The sequence below is a fragment of the Callospermophilus lateralis genome, chromosome 7, assembly GCF_048772815.1.
Source record: "Callospermophilus lateralis isolate mCalLat2 chromosome 7, mCalLat2.hap1, whole genome shotgun sequence".
Taxonomy (NCBI): domain Eukaryota; kingdom Metazoa; phylum Chordata; class Mammalia; order Rodentia; family Sciuridae; genus Callospermophilus; species Callospermophilus lateralis.
This window is the reverse complement of record NC_135311.1, coordinates 95,337,070-95,355,307: the sequence shown is the minus strand read 5'-3', so window position 1 is coordinate 95,355,307 and position 18,238 is coordinate 95,337,070. Positions and strand designations below refer to the sequence as shown.

Sequence of the window (18,238 nt, the reverse complement as noted above, 5' to 3'; positions counted from 1 at the left end):
TTATGCCTCAGCCTTCTGAGTAGTTGGGTCTGCAGGCATATTCCACTGTGCCTGGCTGCCTTAATCATTTTGACCCATTTGCATTAAATTTTGAACAATCCCCTCAAAACCTAAAAAGTCATTTCCTAATGTTGTGCCCATCAAAGGCCCAATATCTAAAAGTGCCATAGTAACATAAAAATTCTCACGAAACACTGAATTGAGTGGTGATCATCTTATGTGTACATTCTCAGGTGCTTTTCAGGAGCATCACCAACACATTACCTTTTAAACCTCTCTCTGAATTCTCAACTGTATTTTCAGTATGCTGGAAAAATTTCTGTATGTGTTTAGATTTACTTGGCAAATGCTTATTTGAGAGCAGAATCCATGACTTATATTGTACTCCTCTATAGGAAGTTTATATGCCAAGATATTATTTTTTTACTTAATAACATAACTGCATCACATTTTTTTTTCATTTCCAAAACAAATTTTTTAAATTGGGTTTAACTTCAGCTCATTAAGTTTATCATCACATATTTTCTTCTTTCTTCTTATAGTGCAGTTGTACTTCCTTAATGCCATAATGGCACCTGTTTTTTTGGCACATGCATGTTTTGCATTATCAATTTCATACAAATATATATATATATATTTTACTTTTACAAGAAATATGCTGTGTTCTATTTTCTCAAAAGTTGTAGTCTTTTTATGAGCATTTTGTCAATTTTAATAATAAGCATACAGAAATATTTCTTCTCTATTCAAAAACAAAAGTAGACTAGCATTGTTCTATTTTAAGATTTTTCAGGATAAGAAATGAATTTCTATAGACCTGCCAATCTTTGATTTAGATTGTTGTGTACATTGAATAGAGAAATAAATACTAAGCACTATTATAGTGTCTGTTCAGATAGGAAACACTGACTTATATGCTAACAATTCATTACTATTATATTCTTCTTAAATATTCCTGAGACTTTCTCATTCATTCTGAATTGATTTATTTCTTTAGCATAGTAAAAGTGAAGAAAATTTAATCTTAAATTGCATTTAGAGGGCTGGGGTTGTGGCTCATGGTAGAGTGTTTGCCTGGCACACGTGAAGCCCTGGGTTCTATCCTCAGCACCATATAAAAAAAATAATAAGAAGAAAGGTATTGTGTCTATCTACAAATTTATACACACACACACACACACACACACACACACACATTTTAAAAATTGCAATTAGAGAGAAGTGGATTATTTTGTTTTAAATTTTGTCTAGATTGGCATTTAGGCAGTTCTTAATTTTCCAAGAAAGCAGAGTGATTTTTTTTTTTTTTTAATTTTCATGTCTGTCATCAGGGTGACTATTGATATTAACCATTTGAAGAGCTTTAAAAGAATAACCAAAAATATTATATTTTTCTAAGATTTTTCATAGTTTTATAAAAAGAAATGAGTCAAAAAGTAGTCTATGTTGTTGGCATCATTAAGAATTAAAATCTTTTTATAAAATTGAACTTCATTTATTTGTAAACATTTAATAAATGCAACTATATATTAGGTCCTTTTAGAACACCTAGGTCAGCACTCAGATTTTATTTTGGAAAATGAAATGAAATCTTTATTCTCATCTTCTGGATCCATGCACACGTATCTTTTAATTTCTATTCCTGATATCTATCTATCTACATTTTACAATATTTTGAGGTCATTTATCTTGACAAATTTCCAAACTTTTATTGTTTGCTTAGAATTAAACTTCTCATATCTTTGCTTTTTAGATGAAGTCATGAAGTTAATTAAGTATTTGTTGTTTTAAGAAGTAGAGTAAGAAGGACTGGGGTTGTGGCTCTGTGATAGTGCACTTGCTTATCTTGCATAAGACCCTGGGTTATATCCTCAGCACCACAAAACAACAGCAACAGCTGGTAAATGGATGGAACTGGAGACTATAATTCTAAGTGAAATAAGCCAGACTCAGAAAGTGAAGGGACAAATATTTTCTCTGATATGTGGAAGGTAGTCTAAAATTAGGGGGAAAAAGGAAAGAGAAGATAAAGAAGATGGAGTTAGGAAATTCCATCAAAATAAAAGAAAGATCAGGGGAGAAGAAGGAGATGTGAAGGAGGGGGAGAAAAGATAGAACAAGGTACAAATAGTGGAATGAATCTGATTGACTTTCTAATGTACATATATGAATATACCACAGTGAATCTCACATTATGTATTTGCACAAGACACTAATTTTTTTAAAAAATATTTCATGGATCAGTAGAGTAGAGGAAAGGGAACTGAGGCAAGGAGGAGGGGAGGGTAAGGGTAAGTACTAGAGACTAATTAAAGCAAATTATATTTCATGCATTTATAATTATGTCAAAATGAATCCTAATGTTATAGAATCAATAAAATTGAAAAAGAGTAACAGCACAGTAAGAACTGTAATGGTGCTGGCATTTGAACTTATTGTTTTTCCTCCCTCCTTTTTTTTTTTGGTGATCATAGGTCATTCCTAACATACATAATAAGGGCAACAAAATCACCAAAAACCAGAGCCAAGACACTTCAGAAAAAAAGGAAAAGGTAACTTTAACCTTTCAAGCTTCTAAAAATATTTATGGTTTCTTCTTGCATATTTGAGCTGTAACTAATAAAAGTGTTTGTTTTTTGATAAGTGTCAGTGTAGACATATTGTGTAAGTATTTGTTCCCTGTGCACATAGCTGGTTCTCACCAGGACGAAGGCCAGAAACCTGGGGAAACATAGGTAGAAAAATACTATAAATGACCAATCAGCCATCCTTGTCTGTATCTCTCTTTCCCATTCAGCTGGACCAGTGTTTTGTCCATTCCTAGAACATGCTGCTCACACTTGGGAATTTCTGAGACTTGGTTCTCTCAGCCTGGAAGCTTATTCTCACATTAATTTTCCTAAAGAATCCTTTTTATACTTCAAGGAACAGACCAAAGGTCATCTCTGTTATGAAACAGTTGACTCTCAATCAGAATTAATCACCCATTCCTGTTTTCCCATCTGTAGTCAAATAGAATTTGTTAACCTAAAAATTATTTTAGGATATGGTATCAGGTAGGGTAAATTTTCACTTTTCCCATAAAAATAACTAGTTGTCCTACTGTTTAAAATAGGACTTCCGTTACCACTGATTTACATTGCAACTCTGTCAATACTTGGGTTTCAAGGGGAGTCTCTTTTTTAGTTTCGTCTTTGTTTCATTTGGTCACTTTTCTATCCCTGCACATATGCTGTCCTACCTAAATTATAAATATAATAAACATACAATAAAAGATGTACGACTTAACCTTTATATTAACATTAAAGTATATTATATAAAATATATATATGCTTTTTCAATTTGTAATAAAATTTTGTCCAAAATGGTATTACAAATCTTTTGATTTATTCCTTTCATTTCATGTTGCTATTAAATTGGGTCTTCAAAATCTTTTAAACATTTTATGTATGGCCCTCTAATATCTTTGTTTATGTACTCCATATAATATTTTTAATAAGGATATAAATCTCAAATTCTACCACTGTTTCTGAAGATTTTTATTTTGGGATTTACTACACAGATAATGTATTCTTTGGAAAAAGACAGTTTTTAAAAGTTTTTTTTTTTCATTGTTTTTCTTTTTGAATCTGCTAAAATTTTTGGTGTGTTTGATAGAAGTAACGTTATCATAGTCACTTTTCCTCTTAATATTTAAGTAGATGCTTTTAATATTTCACTATTGAATATTGTGTTCAGTAGGTATTTGTAGATAATCTTTCATGTTAAGGAAGTATTTCTTTACTGTTTTGCTAAGAATTTTCTTCATGAGTGACATTGACATTGAATTTTATCAAACATATTATCTGCATTCACTGAAATAATTATGTGTTTGTGTATAAGTTTTTTCTTCTTGAATCCTGTAATGTGGTAAATTCCATTTATAAATTTTAGATTGTTGAACTACCCTTGAATTCGTGAATTAAATTTAATTTGATCATGATCTTTTTTTTTGACCATTGCTAGAATTAATTCTTTTTGCATAGATTTTTTTTTTTTACCATTGCTAGTATTAATTCTTTTTGCATAGTTTTTTGCATTTATGGTCATGAATGAGATTGGCCTGGAAATTTTCATTTAAATGGCTTTGGTTATGCTAAACTACTAAAAGGAATAGTTGAAATATTTGCCTCTTTCACTTTTCTGAGAATTTGTATAACATCTTAATTACCAGTTCCTTTATTGTTTGGTCAAACTAAACTATGAAGCCATTGTGGGCCTGTGTCTTCTATATGAGAAAAATTTAAAGTAGTAATTAGTTATTGAATAGTTGTTGAACCATTCCAGATTTTCTATTTTTTTCAGAGTCAGCTTTGGTCATTAACTTTTTCCTAGGAATTTTGATATCCCCACATTTTGAAATATTTGTTGGTATAAAGTTATTCATATATTATCATAAGTTTCATCATCTTTGCCCAGCTATAGTTCTTTTTCACTCTGAATATAATGATTTGCCTTATCTTTTTCTCAATCTCAGACATAATATTTCATGTAGTTCTTCTTTTTTAAGAAGTACCTTTGAACTGTGTTGATCTTCTCTGTTTTGTCAATTTTCCGATTAATCACTTTTGCTTTTATTTTTATATTGCCCTTTTTGTTTGGGCTCCATCCATTTACTCAACCTCCACCAAATTGCAGAGTTTGATTAATTTTTACCCTTTTTCTTTTCTAAAATACTAATTTAAGACCATAAATTTTTTCTGAGTCCCACATTTTCTACATTTTGAGATTTTAAGAATTTCTGTTGTTCAGTATTAAGTTTTTTGTAATAGTATTTACTTTTTTAATAGTTATTTTATTAATTATATGTGGTGCTGAGAATCAAACCCAGTGCCTTACACATGGTAGGCAAGCACTCTGCCACTGAGCCACAACCTCAGCCCCAGTACTAAATCTTTTTTAGGCTTCCAACATGATTTCTCTTTACTGTAGGTTTATTTACAAATGTATTTTACCTGTCTATATGAATATTTTAAAGGACTTTTTATTTCTAACATTTCAGTTATAATCAGAGATGGTTGTTTATGAAATATTAGTCCTTTGACATTGGTTGAGACCTTTTTGTGGCCCAGTACGTAGTTGGTTATTGTAAATGTCCTTCTATTTTTGATTAAAGAAGAATGTCTATAATATGTTATTTAGTTTCATATTTTTGTCAAAAGTTGTTGGGTCAAACTGAGTTAATTAAATATATACTTAACTAAGTTTTTGTTGTAGGTAGCATAACTTAATGCTCATTCATTTTGATGTTAAAATTAGTCAATTTTTATGTAGCTTTTAAAAATTTTATTTTACACGTTTTCAAATAAGTTTATTAGGTTTCTATAAGTTTAAAATTGTTATAATTCCTAGGAAATAGATGTGTGTATTAATATGTAGATATGGTATATAGTGATGTCCCAGCAGCTATTTCATCTAATATTAGTAAAAGCATGATGGCTTTCTTTTTTGGGTCTACCTGGTATTTTGGCTTGGAATTTTTTGAGCTGCACACATAAAATGAATTCAAGTCTCCAACCTGGGTGAATCTGGACTTGAATGAAATTGATAAGGAACATCTTTCTTCTCCTTTTCTCTTCTACCTTAAGCAAGGCCAAGGCCAGTAAATACCTCTACAATCTTGTGTGATCAGATGTTTTGGTTTGTTAGATCTGTTTTTATCTTTATCCATGGTAGATTTTTTTAAAGCCATAATTAAATTGTACACATAGGAAAACTTTATAGATGTGTACATGGGGACAGTGAAGATGCTAACTTTGATGAGGACTTGGGGAAAGGGTTCTTGAAAAGAATAACAGACAGCTGACTCTTGTCTTGAGTTCAGATTGTAATCACAAAGATTATATTCGGGTTGGCAGTAGCACATATTGTGTGATCAACATTCTGTGGTTTTCCACAAATAATATGTAGATTCTAAAAGACTGTTGTTATTGTTTGTGGAAGTGTTTGGTACAGATTGCAGGTAATCATTGGCAGAATATTTCCTCAACCTTTTAGAAGTTACAGGCTTTATTTTCAGGGATAGGGTTGGGGAAGATGATATTTTTAGTCCAACTTCCCATCTTTCTTGACCTCAAAGGGACATTTGGAACTCAATAAATGCTTAGCTCTAATTAGATAAAAATGAGTAGATATACATAATTGTGTTTCTCTGATGGTCTAGAAAATATAATCTATAATAACAAAACAGATCAGTGGTTCCTAGGAATGGGGTGCCAGATGAAGGTCTGGAAAGGACTTAAATAGAGACATAAATATACTTTTGGGGGTGACATTTATGTTCATTATTTTGATTGTACTGAGGTTTAAAATTGTGCACTTTAAAATGTGTACAGTTTTTCATATGTCAGTCATGCCTCAGTATAATGCAGTAAAACTGTTGAAGATAAACAAAAATTATCCGCCTTCCTAGAGCTTAAGTTCCAGCAAGGGAAGACAGACAAGATAGAATTCAGTGACTGCTACTTGACAGGCCCATGTATGAGAGGGTTTGGGTTTGGAATGTGAGCTGTATGAGGGCAAGGACATCATGGTCTCATTCAATTGCTTGGCATCTAATAGGCATGAAGTACAAGTTTACTGAATGAATACAGAATCCGAAATACAAAAATCTCTGGTCTTAGGTCACCAGGGATGGAGGCATATCCTCCAGGCAGGTGTCACCTTCCTGTACTCCACTAAACCTCCCCATTTAAGATTTATGGTTGTTTGGGGCCTGGAAAAGTTAAAAAATCACTTTTTAGAAATTTTATCCATTATTGTGTGGTAAGAAGAGTTTCTCGGAATATTTAGTCTACCCTATTCCTGGAATCTTAGTGATTAATAATGTTGACTTGAAGGTCTGACTATTCATCAAATATTTGTTGGAAACCTCAGCCAGTTACTGTGTTGCAGTCAGGGATATACCCAAAATGAAGCCGACATGGTGTCTCTGGGCACCACAGAGTTAAATAAAGAGGCTACTAATTTAATTACTTCTGGCCGGTAATTTAGTCATTTCAGGAAGCTCCCACATAAGATCCCAGGAAGAAAAAGGTTAAGTGTTTGATATCAACTTTGGCCAGCTCCATTAAGCCAAATACATAGCAAGGCTGTCTGTGTTCAGTGAGAATCCAGTAGGAGTCCAGAACTACTAGCAGTCAGTCTTCAGCTAAGTTGCTCATTACAAAGAAAAACAACTGACCACTAAGCTGAGGCTGTATGAAATAGTATCCCAATCTACATCTCCATTACAGAATGGTGTTTAGCGGCTGCAGAATGCTCTTTGCTATTTTCCTTTTCTCTGAAATCACATCTCATGTGCCAAGCCACTTACTGCATTCTGGAATGATGAAGCACCTGCATTCCAAGAGGCACACGGATGAGGGCAAAGTGCATAAAAAATGAACAGAAATAAAATCAGTAATTAATAGAAGTATGCCCAGGGCACCATGGGAGCACACCCTTTCCAAAGTCAGTATGCTCAAGTAGTGACTGATCCATCTCTTCAAAAGTTATCACCATCAGAAGAAATTCTTTTATGCATTATTCTCTCCTTAAGATGAAAGCAATATATGTTCTCTAGAATTATGGACAAACAAAAGAAGGCAATAAAAAAATCACCCAGAACTCATTCCTAATAGCTGTAGGTTAGAAATAGAAATTTTAGCTTGAGGTCATTTCCATTAAAATTTTTTTTTTTAAATAAGAGAGTTACTAAAAAACTAAAAAAGAATCAATTAGAAGGTCTCAAATTCCTTGTCTTTCATTTATGCCTCATTTCAGTATTTTCTGACCTGTTTTGTGCATTATGTAGAGCCTGAAAGAAGAGGCAATCAAGATCATAGATCTTGGCTATAATCCCAGCTACTCCAGAGGCTGAGGCACAAATTTGAAGCTAGCCTCAGCAACTTAGTGAGACCCTGCCGTAAAGTAAATAAAAAGGACTGGGAATGTGACTCAGTGGTAAAGCATCCTTGGGTTCAATCTTGATACCAAAAAAAAAAAAAAAAATTATTAAAGGTTTATAACAACTATTTTATATTTTCTTTTTATTTTTTTTTCAGTTTTATTTTGTGTAATCTGTGAATGAATTTCACAGCTGGGAGATTTGTTACCAGAGAAATAGTCTTTGACAGTTAGTTAACTTCATTTTTTCCCCCCGAATATCATCAAATGAAAATGTTGTCTCTGGCAGAGTCCCTAAAAATGAAGATTTTTAAACTTATAAAAATGTTAGACTTATAAATGAGATGCATTGTAAATTGCTGCTCAATTTACAATTGGGTCATGTCCCAATAAGCCCATAATAAATTGAAAATATTGGAAGTTGAAAGTGCATTTAACACACCTAAGCAAACATGATAGCTCAGCCACACTACGTTCTGTATAGTTGCTGCTGCTTCTTGTGGTCCCATGGTTGAGAGCTGTGCTCACTGCAGCTTCTGCTTCCTGGCTTCTGAAGAGAGTGCTGTATCATGTCACTTACCCCATGAAAACATCAAAATTCAAGGTACTGTTTCTCCTGTTGGTGTATTGCCTTTGTACCACTGTAAAGTTAAACCATCATATTTTGGGGACCAGCTGCAATAAAAATGAGAACATTTTCTTTTATGTGTTATAACTCAGTAAGATTGATGTTATAATATTCATCTAGTCCCAGTAAAGGTCTAGACTCCAGGTCTAAGGGGGACCTTGGGAAAGTACTTTACAAAGAACAAAATGATTTCTTGTGAACCTCCTGATGGTACCTAGAATATTCAATATATCTATATATATCTATATCTATCTCTCTCTCTCTCTCTATATGTATATATATATGCTCTGATTATTCTTGACAGCAACAAATAATACAGTGTTCAGTCAGTGATATTTCACATTGTGCTAGGCCTTCAAATTGGCTGGTTGTATTAGCTTTGTGTCACTGTGATCAAAATACCTGACAAGGATATCTAAGAGAGGGAAAAGTTTTTTGGGTTCACAGTTTCAGATGTTCAGTACATGGTTGTCTGACTCCATCACTCAGAATCCAAGAGGAGGTAGAACATAATGTTGAAAGGACACAGAGGAAGAAAGCTGCTTAGCTCATGGCAGCCAAGAAGCAGAAGATTGAGAGGCCAGGGACAAAACATAAACCCCCAAGGCACGATCCCAGTGACCTATTTTCTTCCAGCCGTGCTCCATCTACCAACAGATACCACCTAGTTCAGTACTCCTTTCAAATTAGTAATCCATCAGTAGATTAATCTACTAATTAGTTGACAGTTCACACTCTAATCATTTTACCTCTGAACACTGCTTCATTGCCTAACATGAGCTTTTTTTGGTGATAGTGGTAGGGAGACATCCCATATCCAATTCATAACACTAAAAATATTCAGGTTGATATGTAAATATTTGTGAATTCAGATATATATTCCAACATATACATGTGAGTACAGACCTAGCACATGGTCATTCGGATGTCATGTAGCATTGTTTTTATAGTCCTATATATAAGGTTGTTTTATAAATCTGCACTGAGATCAAGGAGATCAGGAAGAAGTATAGCTGTTTCTAAATTCTCAAATCACTTTGACCAAGTGAATCTGGATTCTTACATAAAAATGCTTCTGAGTTGGTTTCTGTGAAGATAGGATTTTTTTAAGGCTGGCACATCTAAAGTCATAGAGTTTATTTTCTGGAAACTCTGGGAATATGAGATTCCATAATGTTTATTGCTCTCTATAAGCCAATCAGATTTTGTTTTGTTTTAAGAGATGTACATGTACTCTATTAATATACTAAAGATAGGAAAATATTATATATTGAACATGAGAAGTGAGGACATTTCTTACCTACAGGCACTCAGACAGCTTTCAATGTCTGTCCTACAATACAGACCCAGAAATGCAAAAACACAGCTGGGGGCGTGGTGGTGCATGCCAGCAATCTCAGAAACTTGGGAGGCAGAGGCAGGAAAACTGCATGTTTAAGGTCAGACTCAGCATCTTAGAGAGGCCCTATACAACGTTGTGAGTCCCTGTCTCAAAAAATAAGAAGGGGTAGGGATATGGCTCAGTGGTTAAGCTCTCCTGGGCTTAATCCCCAACATCCTCCCCGCTAAAAAAATGCAAAAACCCACCATCTGTCTGCCAAAGCACTGTTGTTTCCAGTAGACACAAGACATTTTTTTAGTTCAAAACCACAAACAGGCAAAGAGAAGAGAATAACAAGCATGCTCTCTGTTACTTCCTAGCTCATGGAGAGTAGATTCTTACAGAAACAATCTCCTCCTTCCAACAAATGCCACTAAGTGGGCAGACCATAAAACCAAATCCATTTATTGCTGCTACTAATGGGAAATAAGTTATAGCCCAAATACAAAGAACCAGCTTTTATCTACTGTCAAAAATTAAAACATAGAATTGGAATTTTTTTTTTTTTAGTAAAAAAGGAAAAATTCTTTTATTACTTTGAATTTACTATGGGAGCCTAGAAATCATGTAAGTGGATTTAAACAGCTCATGAATTGCATATATGAGGCATCATAGTTTAAATTGGTTCTGGAAGGTGAGTCTATTTGAGCATCTCAGTGGGACTTCCAAAATTGTCAAAGTATAATTTAAGAAAAAAAATAAATTGTGCAGGTGTCAGCTATTTATTTAACTCAATCAATGAGGGAAAGAGATCGTAAGCCTGGTGCAGAGAAAATTGAAGAGTGAAATACTTATAACTACTGAAAGAACAAATGCTTCAGACTCCCATTTAGGTATAAAATTGTTTAATGTTGTATATGGCAAGAAAACTGCAATCTTCGGAGTTATCTTTTCTGTAGAACTAAAATCATTTGTATCTCTATCAGATAAATTTAATATGCAGTACTAAGAATCATTTGCATTTCTAAAAGTTTATCAGGGAGCCTGGCAGCATCAATGACAAGAAGTTATTTAGTCATTCAGAAAATACTTAATGTGCCTCAAAATACTACTATGTGCCTCAAAAGATGCCACTGAGTCTGTTGTGTTCTCTGCCCTCGTGGGGGTGGTCATCACCTGGCCAAGCTGAATAGACCTTGCTCTAGTCTTCATTACTGCAGGGAGAGCTGGGTGCTGTCCACATCCTTCTCCCATATGCAGTAGAAGGATGCCCCAGGTATTTGGCAACCCACATTTAGACTGTAGGCAGATCTGAATATGCTTATTCTATATTCTTCTATTCTTATTCTATATTCTTTTCAAATTGGTAGAAGCCAATCAAATAATGTATAATTTCCCTTTAAATATATTTTAAATGTTATTAATAAAAATTCATACTCCTTAATATTATTTTCAAATCCAAGTATCCTTGTTCTAGATGTTGTCTTTGACGAAGAATAACCTTATTCTGAGAAAAAGGTTTCTTGAAAAGAATTCATTTGCCCTTACTCTCCATTTCACTCACATGCATTTTTGCACTCAAAAAAATTAAAGACACAACGATCACCCTTCTGGATTCTCTTGTTGTTTAATAAGCATTTTGTACTTGGCATCTTTTCTTCCTTTATTGCTCTAGTATTTTATTCATTTCTGAATTTTCTACAAATGTGGATAATGGCTGCTTTGGTTAGACATTGTTTTAAATAAAAATGGGTTTGTGTTTTCTTTCATGAGTCTCAAATAGTGTTTTCTATTTTGGAGGAATTCATCGTGTGCCTGCTCTCTGTAATGGAGCAGGCATTGTCCACTTACTGAAGTATATCCTGCCATTAGTGCTTTTGTCCTATAAAGGATAATTGAATGTACTTTATTGAGGTCCTGTAGCAAAGCAAATCTTAATCCAGTTATTTTGGTATTCGTGGAGGGCTCGGGTATGTCGGCTCCTATTCTTCTGAACAGCTTGGATCTCTATAAAGTTTGGCATGTTTTATTTTTCTCCACGTTTAAGAAAATGTCTCCGTCCTGTGAAGGTAATCTGATCATAGAGTTTTATTCTACTTCAATTATCTATATAAGTCAAATGGTGATGTGCTCTATCATTGGAATATAAACTGAAAGCATACTTATACAGAAATACTTACGCGTCACAGAGATTTCTTTTTAAAAATATTCAAATGTGTCTTGGCCATCTACATACAGATAAATACCTTTTAAGTTGGGAAAACTTGATGTTTCATTATTTTTTTTAAAGAATGAAATCTGTAGATTCTATAATGAAAAAAATCAAATAATTATAGAATTAACACATTGGGCAGTTTTTATTTTAGGTTTATTTTAGAAATGTTTTTCATTTGAATGATTTTGTTTATAACAAAGAAGATTCAGCTCCCTGCAATGTAAAAAAAATGTACATACTTGCCTTTTCACTGGGAAAGAATGCTTTCTTTTAGGTGGGTCAGCAGCCTTCATAGGTGTGCTTTTGAATTTCTGTTCTGCCTTCCTATGTTTACATCCCAAGAGGCACCTTTATAAAATAACATAAGCATAAGAGAATAAATTATTTGTTTTTGAATCCTTGAATTATAACTGAAGTTGGCTACAGTCAAATATTCCCAGACTCTCTTTTTATGGTTTTTGTCAGCAAAGAAAAGGATTGTACAAAAGCAATTAACCCTTCTCTCAAATTTTGCATCTTCAGAGGCAAGGAACAGCTCCACCTCCTATGAAGCTGCCTCCTCCTTACAAAGCACCGTCTGTAGACAGTGATGAAAATGAAGAAGAAAATGCATTTACTGACAGTGAGTTCCTTTTTGTTTAATAAATGCAGGATTTATTAAATTATGCTTTAATGACTTCTGTACATTTTTCAATAAAGGGCAGGGGGAAGCTTCAAAAATGTACATGAATATATGCCAAAAAAGAAAATTTATATTTGAAAGTTTTGTGGCTAATTTCCTAGACTTTTCTCTTTGATATTGACAGAGGGAATATTGAAGGAAGCTTTGTTATACACTATTTTACCTGTATTCCCTTCCAGTTTTGCTATTTGGTTGTGAATACAAAACTGTTAAAAAGTCCTTTTAACTCAAGTTTGACCAGTAATCTGAGTTGGGCATTGATGCCAGTCCTTGATTATTTACCTTACTCAAAGTAATGTTGATATTGCTAATGCAAAATTATAGGTGGCCCACCAAGTCTTATTTAATCCTTTAGAACTCATAATTTTTATACTAATTGCATCAAATACACATTCATACATTATTTAGCTGAGACTTTATTTGAAAGAATTTGCATTTCTTTTATGAATGTATAGTATCTGGAGTTAGACCCGATTGCTAATGTATACAGAACTTCTTTGGGAAGTGAAGAAAATGTTTTAAAATTAGACAGTGATGATAGTTGTACAATTTTTGGATATATTAAAAATCACTGACTTGATTATTTTAAATGGGTGAATTTTATGGTATGTGAAACACCATAAAATATATGAAAACATTTTTCTAAAATATATGAAAGATTTTTATATAGAAATTAAAAGTTAAAAATTTTGGCTGCAACATTTGATTGCCCCGTTTTATGAAAAGGATATAATAATGGTTCCTAGTTCATAGGGTTGTGAGGAGGATTGAAATAAAGCAATACAGTCTTTAGCTTGCCACTTAATATTCAAAGAATACTATATTATATCTTTTATTATTGTTAGTAATAATTATTATTAAGTTAACTTTATATTTTTCTAAATATAATAGTAAATATATAAATAAATAGAAATAAAATATGAAAAGTAATGAAACTGCTAGGCTCAGTGGCACGCGCCTGTAATTCCAGTAGCTTGGAGGCTGAGGCAGGAAGCTGTCAGGTTCAAAGCCAGCCTCAGCAGTTTAGCAAGGCTCTCAGCAACTTAGCAAAACCCTTTTCAAAATAAAAAATAAAAAGGGCTGGGGATGTGGCTCAGTGGCTATGTATCCCTAAGTTCAATCCCTGACACAAAAGTAAATAAATAAATAGATAGATAGATAAATAGATGGATAGATAGATAGATAAACCTATAACTGAGTTAACTTTATAAAAATTTGATCTTTCAGTTTTACAGAACCTGTTTTCATGCATTATTTTCTTCATTTATTTACATCTTAATTGAATACCATTTTGTCTTTTAGTGATAGTATTAAGTGAGTCTGCTGTTAAATGGGTAAAACACAGCTAGCTCCCTTTATGTAGTAGAAGCACCAGCCATAAAGGGAGGGCACAAAGGCATGAGGATGAAGTTGGATGTGGACTCTGGTAATGTGATTCTCAACCCGTTTGAAGAGTATATCTGAGCTTGTCCTGACGTTCTCCCTTGTTCTGATAGAGAGGAGAGGGCAGCTGCACAGAGCGGCAATAGATTGTTGACTCTCCATAATTCCTGGCTGCTAGAAGTCAATAACACCTAATTACTGGGAAAACTGACATAAGTGTGCAACTAAGACTGTTCCGATATTGGTTCTACCACGCAGTAGCTGTGTGTTCTTGGACAAGTTATTTAACTTCTTCAAGGCACACACTGGTTATCAATGAGGGAACAAGGGTCTGTCATAGAATAACCTGTCTCATAGGATTGTTGTGTACAGTGAGAAAACTCAATATAAGAACTGGGTTACCTGGTAAGTGCTCTGGGTGACTAGGTGTGGCCTTTACATATATTATTAACACAGTTGACATTTTGTGAGGACTCTAATTAAACAAATAAGAAAACAAGTTCAGAAAAATTAAGAAATGGGTCACATACAGCTAATAAATAGTGGGAATTGGGGTTCAAACCCAGGCACTGTGACTCCAGAGCCAATATTATCGTCTACACTTGCTGTTGTTTAAAACACATTACTGTAGCAGAGATAGGTACAAAGTGATGTGGGGTTCTTCTGTGAATGGCACTCTCGGGCCGGGAGAAAGGTCGAGCATCCTCTCCCCCTCCTTACTATGTCATGCTCAGGTATGCGTCACAGGCACAGGCACAAATGCATGGCATCTGAGGCTCAGAAAAGATAGCTCTACACTAAATACATAAAAAGACTCCTGATACCTTCTGACTTTAAACTTGTGACGTCTCACATATTCTCCAACAAACCTATTTGGGTTGTATAGATGACTCTTCTCTTCATTTTTTTTGGTCTCTGTTGTTTTCCTTCTCAATGTACATTCCCTTCCTGTTTAAATCCCTTTGATTTCACTGTTAACCTCTAAAAAAGTTTGAATTTTATTGAGTATTTCTTGGATGGTTCATATTTATAATACAGGCAAGCCTAATGTCTCTGGCCACTGTATATTTCCTTTGGGATGATCTCGTGGGTTTTTCTTAGTTTCTTAACTCTTGCTACATTAATACTCTGCTCTTCTATCCAAAACTGAAAGTAGACCAGGTCACTATTTTATCAGATTTTTACTGTCCAGTCTAAACATCTCTTTTTATAGTGGTGAAATATGATTATATAACTTTCCTGAGGTCCACAACTCTGAAGTGAACAGCTTGACTTCAAGGGTTAGGCCCATGGCCCTAACCTTTCTTAGCAAGATCACCAACATGAAGCACACCTCACTTTAAAGGTGTTAAAAGGTTGTTAATTAAAAAGTTCGTCCAGTCAAGAAGTGTTTGTCAAGTGGATGTCACAAGGGGGCAGACACTGTTCTAGGGGTTTGGAATGTCGCAGGGAACATGGTCATTCTTTCATTAGCTGATATTCCAGTAGAGGAGGAAGATTATAAATAAGTTAGCTTAAATAGTGATAAACATTATGAATAAAATAACTAGATTTAAATAAATAAAATTTAAGATAAAATACAAAAAGGTTGTAAGAGAAAATAAATGCCTCGGATGTGGCAATGTTAAATAGAATGGTTAAGAAAGGCCAAGATAAGATCTAACTGACAAAGGTCTAGCTCTTACAGTCATCACATAGATCAAGTTTTTTTTTTTTTTTTTTTTCCTTTTGGACTGTGACTCATGGTAACTTAAAATTTTATGTAACAATCGTGTGAGTTAAATATTCTGTCCCATAATGGAAATCTGAGAACATCTGCTTAAAGGAAAATATTTTATTTTGGCTTCAGTTTCAGTCCTCAGTTACCTGTTTGGGGCCTTTGATGACCCAGTACATCATGGCCAAGGAGCTGCTCACCTCTTGGGGGCAGAGAGAGAAGGAGAAGAAGTGGGAGGTCATCATCCCAATATCCTTTCAGTGGCATGGCCTCCATGACCTTAACTTCCTTCCACTAGGCCGTGGCTCCTAACAGTTCTACCGGTTCCAGTAGGATCTTTGGAGGACAAAAACCCAAACTATAACAACTAATGCAGATGCATATATGCAGGAATATGCGTATATATTGAAACAAAAGTTTCACAAACTATTGCTTATTTTTATAATGTGATGAATTTTATTCATTTTTTAAAATGCTGGTAGCAATTCAATTTATTTCATAACTAACAGATAATTGCAGACTATATTATGAAAAACACTAATCTAGATCATTAGTTTTGAATCTTCTTAGTGCATCAGAAACACCTAAGCTTGTTAAAATAGTAATTGATAAGGCCTACCCCCAATTTCTGATTCCTTAGATCTGTGAGGACCCAATAATTTGCATTCCTAATTTGTTTCCGGTTGGTGCCATTGCTTCTGCTACCCAAGAATCACACTCTGAAAACAATCAGGATGCTAAAGTCATGCTGATGAGTTTATTTAGGATTACTGTGTAGACAGCAAGGATACCTGAACCCAGCATCTATCCTGCGAGTCAGTAGAGGAGCATTCTAGCATAAGAGCACTTCTAGATTATGAGATTACATAGTTTGTGAGAAGGAAGTGTTTCAGGAAAGCTTCCATCACTTAATCTCGAGGATCAACTGTGGAGTGTTACTGAGAAATTGAGAAGACTGGAGACATAAATGTAATCATTGGATTTAGCACTAAGGAATTTATAAGGAAGGAGGGAAAGGTAATACTTGATAAAGTAACTGTAGTAATTACCTTTTAAATTGTTGTGGAAATTAAATGTTCCAGCCACCATACAAAGCGTGGTATGCAGTAGGTGTTTATATTTTAGATCTTTTATTTTGTCTTGTTTAACATGTTTCATGACACAATAGTTTCTATATCATAAGAAGTCTTACAATTATTAGTTGAGCCAAAATTTCATGAATTTGAATTAAGAATTGTGGAACAATTGGGCTGAGTATATAGCTCAGTAGTAGAGCACTGTACCTAGCAAGCACAATGTCTTCCCAGCACTGAATTTAGGGGAGAACAATTATGAAACAATTAAGAATTAAGCATGTACCATGTCAATGCTTAGCAATTGACAAAATTACCATTATCAAAGGTTGCAGGATTTGCCAACATCAGAATCTTTTTCTAACTTCATGGGAATAGCCTTAAATCCAAAGTTAAAAATGATTGCCTTGGCAAGGATTCAGGATCACTAAGGACATGAAGAGATCCTTAACCCTATCTGGTCTCCTACCCACATTTTCAGTTGGCTCTTGGAAACATTTAAAGTGTTTTTTCCACTAGCCCTTTACATCCTTTCGCCAGGATAAGAAATTATTTTCCCCAAGGCTGGCCTTTTACTTTATATTCTCAGTTTTAGGTAAAGTCATTACTGAGGTTCTCATCTTCCACCCCAGGATGAATCTTAATAAACTCCATCACTATTTATTCCCTGTCTCACATTTGTACTTTCCTTTACATGTCTATTGCCAAAATTTTAGTAACTATATGATAACAGTCAAAATTTTCTGAGTACGTACCATATGTCATACATTCTAAGTCTTCAAATACATTCTCAATACTTAGAAGACTCTTTAAAGGAGATATTAAACCTTCTGCCAGTTTCAGCTCAATGACTCCTATAGAAAGCTTTGCCTGACTCCTTAATCCAGTACAAATTCCTTTATTTTTCTTCATACCACTTAACAAAATGTTGCTTTTCATGTGATTATTCGAGTTATGTCTGTCTTCCCCACTAAACCCTCTAAGTTCCATGAGGCTACTGACCCTCTCTCTGTTTTGGCCTGACACATCACAAAAGTTCAGATTTGGGGACAAAGGGGCGGCAGGGATATGTGGCTTTCATGGTCAACAGTGGGGATGAAAGTGAGAATGAGGTTAAGTGGTGGTGCTTCAGAGAGACCTTTTCTGCTGTCCTGTGCCACCCTTCAGAGTTTTGTGTGCAGAACAGCTTGGCTTTTTCTTTCTCAGTAGGCAATCCTCCAATTTATCTAAACATTTCAATCCTTTGGGAACGAAGACTAGAGAAGTCTCTATCTCCATAAAGCCCAACTTTGA

The 18,238-nt window shown here is 34.2% G+C and overlaps 1 protein-coding gene across 3 annotated transcripts in view; it reads left to right on the top strand.

Annotated features, from left to right (window-relative positions):
• Positions 1-18,238, top strand: part of Patj (PATJ crumbs cell polarity complex component) — a 345,826-nt gene that overhangs the window by 139,111 nt on the left and 188,477 nt on the right. For all 3 annotated transcript variants that reach the window (XM_076860270.2, XM_076860269.2, XM_076860271.2), the window contains exons 26-27: positions 2,475-2,552; positions 12,613-12,712. In XM_076860270.2, the coding sequence (XP_076716385.2) occupies positions 2,475-2,552; positions 12,613-12,712 (178 nt within the window). The remainder of the gene's footprint in view (positions 1-2,474; positions 2,553-12,612; positions 12,713-18,238) is intronic.